This window comes from Castanea sativa, chromosome 7, assembly GCF_040712315.1.
Source record: "Castanea sativa cultivar Marrone di Chiusa Pesio chromosome 7, ASM4071231v1".
Classification (NCBI taxonomy): Eukaryota; Viridiplantae; Streptophyta; class Magnoliopsida; order Fagales; family Fagaceae; genus Castanea; species Castanea sativa.
In genome coordinates this window covers 38,595,113-38,610,708 of record NC_134019.1, presented here as the reverse complement: position 1 = coordinate 38,610,708, position 15,596 = coordinate 38,595,113, and the positions used below count along the sequence as shown (strand labels likewise).

Sequence of the window (15,596 nt, the reverse complement as noted above, 5' to 3'; positions counted from 1 at the left end):
AAATTGGTGCTTTATGATTGGCATTACTCCCCTCATTAATTGCATTAATTCATGGACACATATCGGCTTGTAACTCCTCCTCGACAGCTTGATGGTCCGAATTTAATGCTTTGTCTCTGTCCACGTCTGCCCTTACGCCGTGAGGAGTGGCCAACTTGTTCACCGACGTGTGCTGCTGTGACTGAACTACCGAGACACTGGTATGGGTTGATGCACTTCCCAATCCATCACCCATTCCATCCACGATGGTGACCATTGTTTTTCCAGGATTGAAAGGTAATGCTCGAAGCCAATTCCCATATCCTTGCTACTCCTGTCGAAGTTTCCCTTTACTACTGAGCCAGACATCACACTCCTTGTTCGCGTGAGATACCAAACCACACCAATAACAGAAATTTGGAAGTTTTTCGTACTTGAAAGAGACCCAAATTTCGGATTCCTCATTGATGACTACTTTCTAGCCTTTACAGAGCTGATTAGAGATGTCTACTTCGACTCTAACCCGAAGAACTTTACCCCCCACCATCTCCTTAGTGTTCTCTGATGCCAACACCAGACCTAGTGATTCACCAATTTCTATCGTCGTTTCTGGATCCATCATGTTCATTGGCAGTCCATGTATTTGGACCCAAAACTTCGTAGTAGTAAACCTCATATTTCTTGTATGGACAGAGAAATCAAACCGTTTGAAGAGGACTAGGTGTTTGTCAAACACCCACGGTTCTAAGGCTATAACTCTTTCAGCATCATGCTCAAGTTCAAGCACGAATAGGAGGACATGATCTTCGGCTTCTCTGATCGCAACTTCGCCCCTTGACCTCCACAATGGCTTAAAAGTTCTGCCAACGGCTTCTACATTCAAAGCTCTTTTGGTTAGGAATTTTGCTACTAAAACATATTCCTTGGCAGTTCGGTTCTTGGATTTCTTAACACTTACTTTTACTCCCTCAGCTTCTATTAAAGAGAGTTTCTTCCAATCCTCAAGGACTTCTTCCATTGTTAGGATGTGTAATAGAATTTTTGAGACTAATAAAAGACTGTAGAGAAAGATAAAGAAATAACTGTTTCCCTACCCTTGAAAAAAAAACCCACAAGCCTACTAATAACCTTGTTATTAGAGGAAGAAGATTATCATTCCGAAGAAGATAAGTTAGATTCTATAGTCTTTTCCCTCAGTAGAGAGAGTAGAAGGAGAAAACTATAACCATTGATGTCCTTTCTTGAAATTTGTATGGTTGTGTATCGATTCTATCGAACAATATGATTTATCGATGTGCATGCGTGTGTATGTTGGTTTTTATGAATATTGGGATTTTGATGTATCTTTATTTGCTTGTATGTCACTTATCTGGCTCCATTATTTGCTTCTTCTTCTTTTTACTACAATAGTTAGAGGTAGAAGATCTGAATATTGGATATCTCCATAACAAACGTCAAAAGATATCAATTCAGCTACAAGGCTCTTTAACACCAAATAATGTATAGTTTTTTTTTTTTTTAGTTTTTTTTTAAAATTGAATTTGCTTGTAAAAACTCATGTGACAAAAAAAATTGATTAAAAACTTTTCGTTGTCATGGTGGTTGTTGGGCTTTATGGAGCCTAGTTGTGTTTGATCCAGATTATGATCCGATCCAAAATAGTATTGTTCTGGTTTTTAATGAGAGATTTTCTGAGGCTTAGAATATAGAGCAGAGGATATAAAAATTGTTGTTTTGAAGATTAGGGTTTTATGTTATTTTTGAAAGAGAGAAATTGTACTGCCGGACTCTGTATTTTTTTCTGTGGACGTAGGTAAATTGCCAAACCACATAAATACTAGCTTGTGTGTGATTTTTTTTAGTGTATTTTTTTCTCTATTTTTGCATCTCACAAATTTGAGAATTTCATGTACATTCCCATCCGTGGTGGTGCTGTGATGGTTAGGTTTGATTTTGTTTGGTTTTGATGGGTTTTTTATGTGGGTTTTGTGGTTTTGATGGGTCTTTGATGTGGATTTGGTTGGCTTTAGGTTTGTTGGGATTCTGATGGGTGGTGCCATGACAAATTCTCATGGCAATGCTGTGGTGGTGGTGCTATGGTGGTTGGGTTTGGGTTTGTTCAATTGTTTTTGTGGAGTTTTTGATGTGGGTTTTGTTAGGTTTTCTGATGGTAGTACTGTGGTGTTGTTATATATGGTTGTGCCATGGATTTGTTGCATATGGTGGTGCTATGGTGGAATATTGCCACTGTGGTCTATGTTAAGAGTGTCTATGTTGAGAGAAGAGAAAAAATATTTTATTGAAGTTGATGTGTAACTGTGTAAGCATAAAAAACATGGATAGCTAAACTATAAAAAATAGAGCTTTTTGAGTTAATTTAGCTAAAATTTTGAGAAGACTAATGTGAATACTCTAATGAAACAATATTTTCACGTATTAAAGCAAAAAATTTAGTTGTTTACATTCTACACTCTACACTTTACACTTTACGCTTTACACTTTACAACCTCAAAATTCAAATATCTATAAGCATTTAAAATGTGTGGGTTCAAACTACAAGCATTAAAACTACTAATTAGAACTTATAATATTGCTTCTTTTCGGGCATCCTTTTGTAATTCTAAATTCCATATATTATAGATTTTTACTTTCATGTTAAAAGATAGAAATATAATTTGAAAAAATATATAATAATAATAATAAATATTTTAAAGATATCTTTCAATTCTTTAAATATTGAAAAAATTACTTAAACATGCTTGCGTTTCTGTTATTTTTTCTATGTATTAATTTAGTCATTACTTTTTTTCACAAAAAATTAAACTAACTAAAAGTTGAAGACCTTTTTCTCTCCCTTATGTGTGTGTTTGTTTCTCCAAAAAAAGGAAAAACTAAAAATTGAAGATCATAAGTATATTTAATTAATTAAACAAAAAAAAGAAAGATAATTTTATATCCTTAAACAATACTTTCTTATTAGTATTATGCCCATGAAATGTTTGGATCAACCTAAAAATCATATATAAACGAGGAAAATATTTTAATAATATAATTAAAATTAAATAACAAAGTACATAATAACAAAATTACTTCAAGTTACTTAATTGAAAGCATATCTTATAAGACCAATTTTTTTTATTAAAACTAAAATTATAATATATTTGTAGGGGCATTGGGCCCAATAATTTACCAAGGATGGCCCAACGAAGTCTTTTGGGTTAGAAACTCAAATCCGAGGACATCAAATGATCGTGGAGTATCTGAATGTATCTTGATGATGCCAAGAAAATCAGTAGGCTGGATGCTTCGGACTTCAAAGGACCACTGGTTCTCTCTACGGCCTGGAAAAGAAAGAAAAGCGAATCAAAGGCGACCGGGGCTGCCGGCCAAAAATCCTCCGATGGCAAAGTTAGTTTTTCTCTCTATATTATCTGAGTTCCAACTTTTTTTTGGAGTAGAAAATGAACATACCTTGGGTTTGTCTGAAACAGCCTTTATATAGTGTTCTCATAGGCGGTTACCAAAATTGGAACTTCTCCTGGCTTCAAGGAGAGATAGAAATCAAACGTAACTTGCATAACCGCTTGGAAGTTATGCTCTTGTTTCACAACGGATACCTGGCGGTTATGCGTGGGATAAGGGATTATCACATCTTATTCGGAGATTTTCCTAAGTGTGATACCCTCGTCCTGGAGTTCCTCAGTTGGGTGTGCTTTGTTACACGCGCAGGGCCTGTTTCGTCTAACGGGCAAATTCCTTTAAGACGAGGCTGTCGGCACTCTGGGCGAGTGCATCACTGGTGGTGCTTACCTCGTCCAGAGTTCTTCCTACCTGGACGAGGTAGCTGAAGGTAGGTCAAGAAGGGTGTTTACAATTCCAAACTGGCCACGGACGACCTTTATGGACGACTTGGAGATAGGCAAAATCAGTACCCCATCAGTTGCCCCCTTGTTTAAGGGTCGTCCAAAGTTCTTCGAGTTTTGGACACACTTCAACATATTATCCCACGTGCCTCAAGGTAGAGGGTGGGGCTTTAACGGCCACCACATTATGCCACGTGTCATCACTTACTTGGTTAACCGTCATGTCGATCTGAGTTTTTGAGGAAGTTGCCACGCGGCTCTCCCCGATTGGATATTTCGTTTCAAGCCTTACTTTTCAACGCCTATAAATAGTGGATTTCCTCCCATACCCTCTCCATTTTTCAAATTTCCTTCTTTGACATCTCTCGTTCGTTGCCTCGTCTAGGAGTATTCCAGCGTCCCTAGTTTCCGTCGTCTAGAGCCAGGTATTTTCTCTACGCTCGTCTTTAGGTTTCCCTTACATTTCCACAATGTCCGAGGTTTTTTCTTCGTCTAGCAATAGTGTTAATAGGGAGATAGACGAGTATTGTAACACAACTAGCTATAGTGGTTCTAGTAGTGATAACAGTAGTAGCGGTGGCAATACTACGGACGAGTATATTTCTGGGGTTCCTGGGTTCCCTTAGAAGTTTTCCGGGGAAGAGTTCGGACGAGAGTGATGTCGGGGGTCCAAGGCAGCCCTTCTAGTGCTCCCTCGTCCACCCAGAAGGACGAGATTGAAACTGTATACAGCTGTGCTGTAGGGGTCCCGGCTAGGACGGACGAGAGAAAATTAGCATCTCTTCGAAGCTGGTACCAAATTCCAGACGAGCTAAATCCTAGATTGGCCGTCCGTGATGAATGGTGTTGCCAACCTCATTTTGGTATTGGGGTTTACGAAGCCTATCTCCTTGGGGGTCTTAGGCTTCCTCTTAACGCTTTTGCTAGGGAGTTACTTACTAGGTTAGGTATAGGTTTATGTCAGCTAAATCCTAATGCATGGAGACTAGTTGTTTCTATGCAAGTTTTGCGGAGAGAGGTTTTTGAAGGGGATTGTCCTCTTACCGTGGACGAATTCCTTTTTTGTTATAAACCCTCCGAAATTAGTCAATCTCGTGGCTTTTATCAATTCACGGCCAGGAGAAAAGACTGTAGGATAATAAAATCTCTGGTTACCTCAGATAGGAGTTGGAAGACAGAGTTCTTCTTCGCCTCAGGTTTTTGGGCAGGACGCCCTGTTGATGTGAGTAGGGATTCATTTCCTCCATATACAGGGGAGTTAGGGAACCTTCGTCCTGAAGGTATGCTCACCATTACCGCATCACCTTTATTACATATCTTTCTGAGCTAATCTCTTCGTCCTTGTCGCAGGTGTTAGAAGGCCGTCGCTGAGCAAATTTTATCTAGGACGCGTTCAGAAGGCTCGTCTTCATCCAGAGAGGGACTTCCATTCCTTGGTTACCCTCCAGCGTCTTGCGACTTGGGGACTTGGCCTAGAGCCCTCTCCGGAAGCCTTAGCCCACGAGATCACAGTTCGTCATCGTGAGTTCTCGTCTTGCATTTCCCCCTTCTTCTTCTTCTTTTTTTTTTTTTGTCGTCTTAGACGCATTTGTTGACTTACTCACCTACATTCATTACTATCTCTGTTTATTTTAGGGATGGCTACCCTGAAGGAAAACAAAGGCAAAGGGGTCGCGGACGAACGTGGCAAGCAAGACACAGAGGCTAGGGCTCGTCCTGCTGTGGGCGATAAGAGGAGCCTGTCAAAGGCCATCAATCTTGAAAACCTCCCCAGCCGGAGAGCCAAGCACAGAAAGTCATCCAAGCCTGGGGTCGTCTCTCCCGTTCCCCCCGTTCCTCCTCCGCCACCGTCGAGTCCGGATCTTCGACGTGGAGTCGTCCGAGCTGCCTCCTACCCCATCCAAGACCGGCGTTCCTGCCTCATCCCAACCTCCCGTTGACGTTGTGCCCAACCTTCTTGAGAGTGAGGGCTTGGCTTGGGAGAGGTTCCAACAGGCAGTGTCTGACGAGGACGTGGTTGCATGCTATAACATGTCCCTGAAAGATTTTGAGCACTCCGGTGTCCACGATCTTTTCAAGGTAACTGATACAAATATGTTCTCGTCATTAGTTTTTTATGCTTGTTTACTTTGCTTGATACAAAAACTCTTATTTGTTTGTGCAGGCCATGTCCAAGGGTATAGCTGCGTCTAGGCGGGCTCTTGGAGACCGGGGCAGACGATTTCTTGGAGAGGAGGATCAAGGAGGTCAAAGATGAGTGCAAGGGGCTGGGGAGGCAGTGCCGAGGCTAAGGACGCGGCCAAGGGTTTGCTGAACCTCGTCGAGGAACTAAAGGCTGATATAGTGGAAAAGGACTCTCGTCTTGACCACTTTCAGGGGAAGATCGACGAGCTAAGCAATTCCCTTGTGAGGGCTAAGGACGAGGCCGTGGAAGAATTTAGGGCTTCAAAGCAATTCACTGACCTTCTGGACGCCAACTATGCAGCTGGATTTGAAGATTTTCGCATGGAGGCGAAAGAAAAGTTTCCAGAAGTTGATTTCAGCCCCATCGTCCTTCAACTGGGAGGTGCTACCAGTTCTTTTCTTCAGGCTAGCTCTGAAGATGTCAATGTTGAAGACGATGCCTCAACCAAGCCCGTTCAAGACGACCCTGATGCCTAATGCCCTTTGTTGTTGAAAGATTTTATTACTATTTGTCCATGTGTTTTGCTTGTCTCTTTTTCTTTTTCTTTTTTTCTTTTTTTAAGATGTATAATACATTTATCTCGTCTGGGGTACTTTTAGCGAGTTTATAAACAATTGTCTTTCAAGGCTTATTTCTTAAGGGTTTTTGGACGATGGTTGTCCACCCTTTAACGTTTAATGAATGTTTATTTTCGATTATTATTGTTGTTCCATGGACGAGTTTATGCATTTTTATATTTTATTTCATTTCCTTTTAAGCAATATTCCCAAGTGTTGGGTGATTGTTTACACAATTCCCTCATGGACGACTCGCTTAGGACGATGATGATCATTTTGCCTGCCCTTTAGGCTATTATTACTCGTATTTTCACGAGTTTGTAATCGTCTTGACCATATGCTCGTCGTTGGGATGTCATGCGTTAATGCCTACTTTCCTTTTTAGACAAGTGGGCTTTGGCTAAGGAAAGCTTGGACGAGCATGCCTTAGCATTTTTTCTTTGCTTTATCCTCATTCTTTTCTAAGGAAAGCTTGGACGAGAATGCCTTAGCATTTTTTCTTTGCTTTATCCTCATTCTTTTCTAAGGAAAGCTTGGACGAGCATGCCTTAGCATTTTTTTTTTTCTGCATTATCCTCGTTTAAAGGAAATCTTAGACGAGTCTGTCTTCGTCCAGAGATTTTACTTGTCTAAGGCTTTTGCCTCGTCCATGGGTATTATCAAGGAAACTAGAATTCAAATACATAAGAGATCCAAACCATATTATTACATGAACATTGTTCACAAACTTGGCACATGCTTACAAGCTAGTGCCTTATTAAAATAGTCAAGTACATAGCATCGTCTTTCATAAGCTAGTCTGTAAGCAGTGCAAAAGTTTAAGAACTAGTGCACTTTTATTCATAACACACCATAACAGTAGTAAAAGCAAAAGTAAATATAAACAAACCCGCAAATCACAACTGTAATTTTGCCAGACTTCCCTCGTCCCTGCTCATTACTGATAGTACCTTCGTAGATGTTCCACGTTCCAAGGATGCTCTAACTTCCGCCCGTCCAGGGCTTCCAGGTAGTAGGACCCCTGCCTTTTGCAGTTGATTACCCTGTAGGGTCCTTCCCAATTGGGTCCCAGTTTTCCATGAGCTGGGTTCCTGGTCGCCAAGAAGACCCTTTTGAGGACAAGGTCCCCGACACTAAACCGTCTAGGTTTTACCATGGCGTCATGCTGTCTGGCCATGAGATTTTTGTACCTTGCCGTCCTTTGCTCCGCATCCATTCTTACCTCATCAATAAGATCGAGGTCAAGGCGAAGTTGTTCCCCGTTGTCTTTCTCCTGGTACTTCATCACTCGGTGACTTGCCATATGGACCTCCGCTGGTATAACAGCTTCACTCCCATAGGCTAGTTTAAAAGGGGTCTCTTCTGTCGGAGTTCGTGTAGTCGTCCTATAGGCCCAAAGAACACCTGGCAACTCGTCTGGCCATATCCCTTTTGCCCCCTCAAGCCGAGTCTTTATGATTTTCAGCAGGGATCGGTTTGCTACTTCTGCTTGCCCATTTGCCTGTGGATGGGAGGGTGAAGAATAGTGATTCTTGATGCCAAAATGATTGCAGAAGTCCCTAAAGGGTGCGTTGTCAAATTGACGTCCGTTGTCAGATACTAATACCCTGGGTACTCCGAACCTGCATAGGATATTCTTCCATACAAAATTCTTCACGTTCTGCTGAGTGATTGCTGCAAGAGGCTCGGCTTCTACCCACTTGGTAAAGTAATCTATCCCTACCACTAAAAACTTCATTTGCCGGACTCCTATGGGAAAAGGACCCAAGATATCCAGTCCCCACTGTGCGAAGGGCCATGGGGCTGTCATTGGGGTCTGATACTCTGACGGCTGTCTGCACATTGCTATAACGCTGGCATTGGTCGCATACCTTGACATAGGCTTTGGCGTCTGCCTGCATTGTTGGCCAATAGTAGCCGGCAAGGACGATCTTATGGACAAGGGACCTCGCCCCTGAATGATTTCCGCACGATCCTTCATGAACTTCCCTCAGAACATAGTTGGACTTGTCAGGAGCCAGGCATCTCAAGTAGGGTTGGGAAAAGCCTCGCTTGTACAACACCTCATTTATGAGGACATACTTGGCCGACCTGACCCTTAACTTTCTCGCTTCATCCTTGTCTTCTAGAAGCCTCCCATCTTTGAGGTAGATTATTATCGGACTCATCCAATTTTCTCCTCCTCCTATATGCTGTATGTCAGGGATGTCTATGCTCGGCATGTACTGGATGTCGCCGAACTCGTCTAGGGCTCCTGCCGAGGCGGCTTTTGCCAAGGCGTCTGCTTCGGCATTCTTCTCCCTGGGAAGTTGAATAAAACTTATGGCTGAAAATTTCCGGGCAAGGCGTTTCACTTTGTTAAGGTACTTCTTCATTCGATCCTCTTTGACATCACACATCTCATTTACTTGGTTAATGACCAGTTGAGAGTCTCCTCTGATTGTTAACGACTCCGCCCCTAAGGACTTGGCCAATTCCAACCCCTTGAGTAGAGCCTCGTACTCAGCCTTGTTGTTGGTAGTTGGATACTGCAAACGGGCTGCATACTCCAGCTTGTCACCCTCAGGGGACTTTAGTACAATTCCAACCCCTCCTGCATACAGTGTGGACGACCCGTCTACATTAACCACCCACATTTCATTTCCTTCGTCCTTGTTCAGGTCGTCCTGGCTGGGGGTGAATTCTGCAATGAAATCTACCAACGCCTGCACTTTTATCGTGGTCCTTGGGAGGTACCTGACATCAAACTCGCTAAGCTCAACGGCCCACTGTACTAGCCGTCCAGTAGCTTCCAACTTGCTCATCGCCTTTTTTATGGGATGGTCTGTCAGGACGTTGATGATGTATGCCAGAAAATAATGTCTTAGCTTCCTGGAAGCCGTGATTAATGCGTAGGCTAGTTTCTCCATCATCGGGTATCGTCCTTCTGCCCCTCTCATCGCGTGGCTTGTGTAATAGACCGGCTTCTGGACTCTCCCTTCTTCCCTGACTAGCGTTGAGCTTACTGCGTGTGGGGACACTGCCAAGTACAAGTACAACTTTTCCCCAGGTACAGACGGACTCAACAGTGGTGTCGTCATTAGATATGTCTTCAAGTCTTGGAAGGCCTTCTGACACTCGTCCATCCATTCAAAAGCCTTCCTAAGGATTTTAAAGAATGGTAAACATTTGTCAGTAGCTTTCGATACGAACCTGTTAAGGGCGGCGACGCGTCCCGTAAGAGACTGGACTTCCTTGATATTTTTCGGTGGCTCCATGTTCAATATCGCCTGGATTTTATCCAGATTTGCCTCAATTCCTCTGTGCGACACCATAAACCCCAAGAATTTACCCGATGAAACCCCGAAAGCACACTTGCTCGAATTTAGTTTCATGTGGTACCGTCGCAATGCATCAAAAGTCTCTTGAAGGTCGTCAAGGTGTTTATCCTTGTCCTGGCTTTTCACCAGCATGTCGTCCACATAAACTTCCATATTTCGCTCGATTTGAGGACGGAACATATGGTTAACCAGCCTTTGGTAGGTCGCCCCCGCGTTCTTCAAACCGAAGGGCATAACCTTGTAGTAATATAACCCTTGGCTCATGATGAATGAGGTCTTCTCCTGATCCGCTTCATTCATCTGAATCTGGTTATACCCCGAGAAAGCGTCCATGAAGCTAAGTATCCTGTGACCTGCCGTCGAGTCCACTAACTGGTCAATGCGCGGCAACGGGTAGCTATCCTTGGGGCAAGCTTTGTTTAGATCAGTGAAGTCCATGCACATCCGCCACTTGCCATTGGCTTTCTTGACCATGACCACGTTCGCCAACCAGTCTGGGTAATGAACTTCTCAGATAAACTTCGCGGCGACCAACTTCTGCACCTCTTCCTTAATGGCATTGTCTCGCTCGGGAGCAAAAACTCTTCTCTTCTGACGCACTGGTTTCGAATAGGGACACACGTTCAGGCTATGGGTAATGACGCTCGGATCGATGTCAGGCATGTCCTCATGACTCCATGCAAAGACATCGAGGTTTTTCTTCAGAAACCGAATCAAAGCGTGCTTTGCCCCCTCTTCCATGCTCGCCCCAACTCTGGTAGACTTCTCGAGCTGGTTATCGTCCAAAGGGACGTCCTCTAATGCTTTAGTGGGCTCAGCCACAACCCTTCTTCCGTCTATACTCATCGCCTGCATGTGCTCGTCCATGGCCAGCATAACTAAGTAGCATTCTCTGGCAGCCAGCTGGTCTCCTTGTACCTGGCAACTCCGTGCTCGGTCGGGAATTTGATGGACAGGTGGTAGGTAGAGATTACCGCTTTCCAGTTGTTCAAAGTTGGCCTTCCAATAATCGCATTGTATGACGATGCACAATCAACAACAAGGAAGTTCACCTCCTTGGTTATCTGCTGCGGATATGTTCCGACGACCACTGGCAACGTGATGGTGCCCACAGGTTGCACCTTCATTCCTCCGAATCCTACCAACGGCGAGTTCCTTGGTCGAAGGCGATCTCGTCCTAGTCTCATTTGTTGGAATGCGGGGTAGTAGAGAATGTCTGCGAGGCTGCCATTGTCTATCGGTACCCTCACAGTCGTGTAGTCGAGGAGATGAGTAGGGTGATGACTATCGCGTCATCGTGTGGGTGGTGAATTCGTCCGCCTCCTCGTCGAGTGAAAGTAACGACTGTTGGTCTACCTCCCTCGTCACTGGGAGGTCGTCCGGGCTTGTTGGATGTTCTGCACCACCTTCAAGTATGTCTTCCTTGACTTGGACGACTGCGCCGTCGAACTTCCTCCTATAATTACCCTTATTTCTCCTGGTGGGGGGCGTGAGGATTCTTCCACCTTGGCCTTCATTTTCTCATCTCTCTGGTCTCGTCCAAGGAAGTTCCTCAATTTTTCCTGTCTAATGAGATTTTCTATCTGCTGCTTCAAGTCAAAGCACTCGTCCGTATCATGCCCATGGTCCCTGTGAAAACGGCAGTACTTACTCCTATTACGCTTGTTGGGGTCTCCCTTCAATTTGTCCGGCCACTTCAAGGACGGATCATCCTTGATCTGCATAAGAACCTGCTCTAATGGCACAGTCAGGGGCGTGTATTGTTAATTCCTTGCAGAGGAACTGGCCTTCTTACCATCCTTATCTTTTCTCTCGTCTACCCGAACTTTCTTCGGACGAGGTCCCTAGTCCAGGTAGCGATGGTGGCCCACTTCCGAGCGTTCTACCCTTTTTCTTTTCTTGGCTATGATGGCGTCTTCAGCATTCATAAAATTCTGGGCCAAATGGACAAGCTCGGCCATAGTCTGTGGTTCCTGCTCGTAGAGCTTATGAATGAATAAGTCAGAATTGACCCCATTGTGGAAAGCGGCCAGCAATAGCTTGTCATCCATCTCGTCCACCGTTAAAGCTTCTCTGTTAAACCGGGTGATAAAAGATCGAAAACTTTCATTTTCCCCTTGCTCTATGGTCAGCAGGCTAGAGGAGGAACGTTTGTGACGCTGTCCTCCAATGAAGTTGTTGACAAACAGCTTACTCAGTTCTTCAAATGATCCCACTGAGTTTGGGGGAATCTTACTGAACCACACTTGCGCTGGTCCCTTGAGTGTGGTGGGAAAAGCTCTGCACATGATCTCGTCTGGGACCCCCTGTAGGTGCATGGTCGTCTTGAAAGTTGCAATGTGATCGCAAGGGTCGCGATTTTCATCGTACGAGTCTAAAGAAGGCATTTTGAATTTCGGGGGTAGAGGGTGACTGTTGATGAAAGCTGTGAAAGGGGAGTCCATTCGATGGACCATATCATCAACTGGGTTTGCTCGCCTCATGTTTTCCCTCATTTCATCCATGGCTTTTCTCATCTGGTCCATTTCTTTTTCCAAGTGCGGCACCCTTCTCGAAGCGGTACCCCGTGTTTGATCTTCGGACTCTACATTTTCCCCTCCTCCTTCCTGACTTGGGGCCCTTCCCTCCATGTGTCCTTGACGCTGCCTCCTGAGGTTGATCTCCCTATTCAACTTCTGGTTCTGACGTGTCAGTTCTGCCATAACGGCAGCCATGGATTATATGTGCTGAATAGAAGGCGGTTGCATTACAGGTGCCGATCTGCGATCGCGAAGGGGATTGCTGGAAGCATCCCTACTCTCCTGGTGGCCTGGGCTGGTAGCCCTTGATCTTGTTCGAACCATTCAGCCTTTTGTCTGGGATAGAATAACTCCTTTTTCCCCACAGACGGCTCCAACTGATGATGCCAAGAAAATCAGTAGGCTAGATGCTACGGACTTCAAAGGACCACTGGTTCTCTCTACGGCCTGGAAAAGAAAGAAAAGCGAATCAAAGGCGACCGGGGCTGTCGGCCAAAAATCCTCCGATGGCAAAGTTAGTTTTTCTCTCTATGTTATCTGAGTTCCAACTTTTTTGGAGTAGAAAATGAACATACCTTGGGTTTGTCTGAAACAGCCTTTATATAGTGTTCTCATAGGCAATTACCAAAATTGGAACTTCTCCTGACTTCAAGGAGAGATAGAAATCGAACGTAACTTGCATAACCGCTTGGAAGTTATGTTCTTGTTTCACAACGGATACCTGGCGGTTATGCGTGGGATAAGGGATTATCACATCTTATTCGGAGATTTTCCTAAGTGTGATACCCTCGTCTTGGAGTTCCTCAGTTGGGTGTGCTTTGTTACACGCGCAGGGCCTGTTTCATCTATCGGGCAAATTCCTTCAAGACGAGGCTGTCGGCACTCTGGACGAGCGCATCATTGGTGGTGCTTACCTCGTCCAGAGTTCTTCCTACCTGGACGAGGTAGCTGAAGGTAGGTCAAGAAGGGTGTTTACAATTCCAAACTGGCCACGGACGACCTTTATGGACGACTTGGAGATAGGCAAAATCAGTACCCCATCATATCTCATAAAGAAATGCCAAGTAAAGATATGATAAACGAGTGACCAATTACGTCCGAGGAATAGATTTGTCCTCGGATTGTTAAGCCGAGGTCATAAGAAGAGAGTTTTGGAGTCCCAGGACTATGCTATAAGAAATCCTATGACTACGGGAAGACACGACATACGTGGAGGACAATAGGAAAAGCGGTGGAATATCTAAGGTAAAGCTGCTACCACCGCCCATGCATTAAAAGCTCTGCGATTGATATAAATGACTGCAGAAAGGGGAAGATGGGACCTGAGCATGAGGATCGGAACTTGGTCCCTAACCCCAGAGGACTTTGGGAAAGAATTGATGGGACAAGTATTCAAAGCCAGTGTTACAACCATGAGGTGGAAGATGATGAAGAGAAGAGGAGTTAGTATAAATAAAGGGGAAGACCTACGAAGAAGAAAGAGGCTTTTTCAGTGAAGTAAAAGGCCAATAGTATATGATAATCGATAATTGTATCCAACCTTAGGAAATACTATTATAAAATATCCTTGGATTGTGTCCGAGGAGGAGCTTTCAGTCATATTCTTACAAATAACTCTCTATTTCGTGCCATTGGGCCGGAAGCCCGTTCTTTTCCTTGTTATCTAAACCATCCATGAAATCTAGATTACAAACCCATCATCTACAAATTTATTGTAAAAAAGGCCCTTTAAACCCATTTCCTTTCAGTCATAGATTGAGAATTTGAATTGTATCTTTACAATATTATAATTAAAATAAATAATTAAACTATTTTTTATAAGAAAATTTTGATGTTTAATTTTAATTAAAATAGTATTCTAAATTTCTTGAAATTTGTTATAAAGTTTTACTTCAAGTAAATTCTGTTTGTAATTTTAATATATTTATAATACCTCACTTTTTATTTTATTTTTTTGCCAGATGATGAATTTTATTATAATAAAAAAAAGGGTTCAAAACTTGGACCATTTTCCATCTCAGCCTCCAAGATGTGGGCAAAGAGATTGGAGATGGGGAAGATCCTAAGACTATTGCAAAAGGGATCACAGATTGCAGGGCCATGGGCAACACAATTGATGACTTGATATGCTTTACAACTAGAGAGAATAAAAAACTAAAGGAAATGAGTTAAATGGTTGTATTAGCTATGATGAAGGAAATAGCCTAGTGAGGAGTGATTGAGAAGTTATGGATAGTCTTAATCACATTAACGTCTTCAAATATGATATTGCATAAAAAATATATAATAATAATTTATTTTGATAATTATAAAATAAATAAATAAATAAGGTAGAAGATTTGTACCAATCACGTTAAGTGAAACCTCTTCAAAAATGATATTGCATAGAAAATATAATATTTATTTATTTCGATAATTTGATAATTATAATAGAAAAGAGAATTTGTCTTAGGTTGCGTTTGAGAAAAGTTGAAAAAGACAATTTTTTTAACTATTTAGTTTATTTTTGCTATTATTTATAGGTCTTATTACATTTTTTGGTACTGTGAACACCAGATCCTACTTGAAAGATGGTATTTGGACCCCTAATTAATTTGTACGTGGGTTATGTCACTATCCTACCAATTGAGCTCTAAACTTCACCTGGTTTATCTCCCCTTAGCCTTAGTTCACAACCCTCCCTCTGGTTTCCCTTAATTTCCCTACATTTCCCAGTGTTTTCCCTCTGTATCTCACTCTCGAGAATTTTTCCAGCCCCCTTGTGTTTACCCTCTTCTACGTTTTATAGTCTCTCGTTAGTGGGGTGATCATCATTATTTTCTCACTTCACACATTCGTACGTTCATCAAAATCTCAAGGGATCCTTACGACTTTAGAGGATTCTCTTAGAACTTGTTCCAAACGCCAAAGAGTATTCAGCAGTGAACCTCCCTAATGACACTGTCAACCCTCAGTTACTAACCTCACCATACATGCGTCCCATGTCTATTTCCCTCATTGTCCGTCAATATTTAAACCGACCACCTAAACTTCCTTGGGGAGGTGTCCCTTTGACTTGTTATCCCGATCTTAGAGTTAACTCCCTTCATGTGTGCCATAACGAGTTCCTCCAGCGGGCCTTAGGCCCTATTTTGGTTTTGATTAAGTGGACTTATGCGGGCCTCCCAGGCCCA

General features: G+C 43.0%; 1 protein-coding gene across 1 annotated transcript; it reads right to left on the bottom strand.

Annotated features, from left to right (window-relative positions):
- Nucleotides 1-457: 457 nt before the first annotated feature.
- LOC142644423 (uncharacterized) lies at nucleotides 458-997 on the bottom strand. Its single transcript, XM_075819042.1, has one exon. The coding sequence runs from the start codon at nucleotides 995-997 to the stop codon at nucleotides 458-460; it is 540 nt and encodes a 179-aa protein (XP_075675157.1).
- Between the last annotated feature and the right edge of the window lie 14,599 nt (nucleotides 998-15,596).

Coding starts and splice junctions, on each gene's coding strand:
- LOC142644423 (XM_075819042.1), bottom strand. CDS start 997: ATGGAAGAAGTCCTTGAGGATTGGAAGAAACTCTCTTTAATAGAAGCT.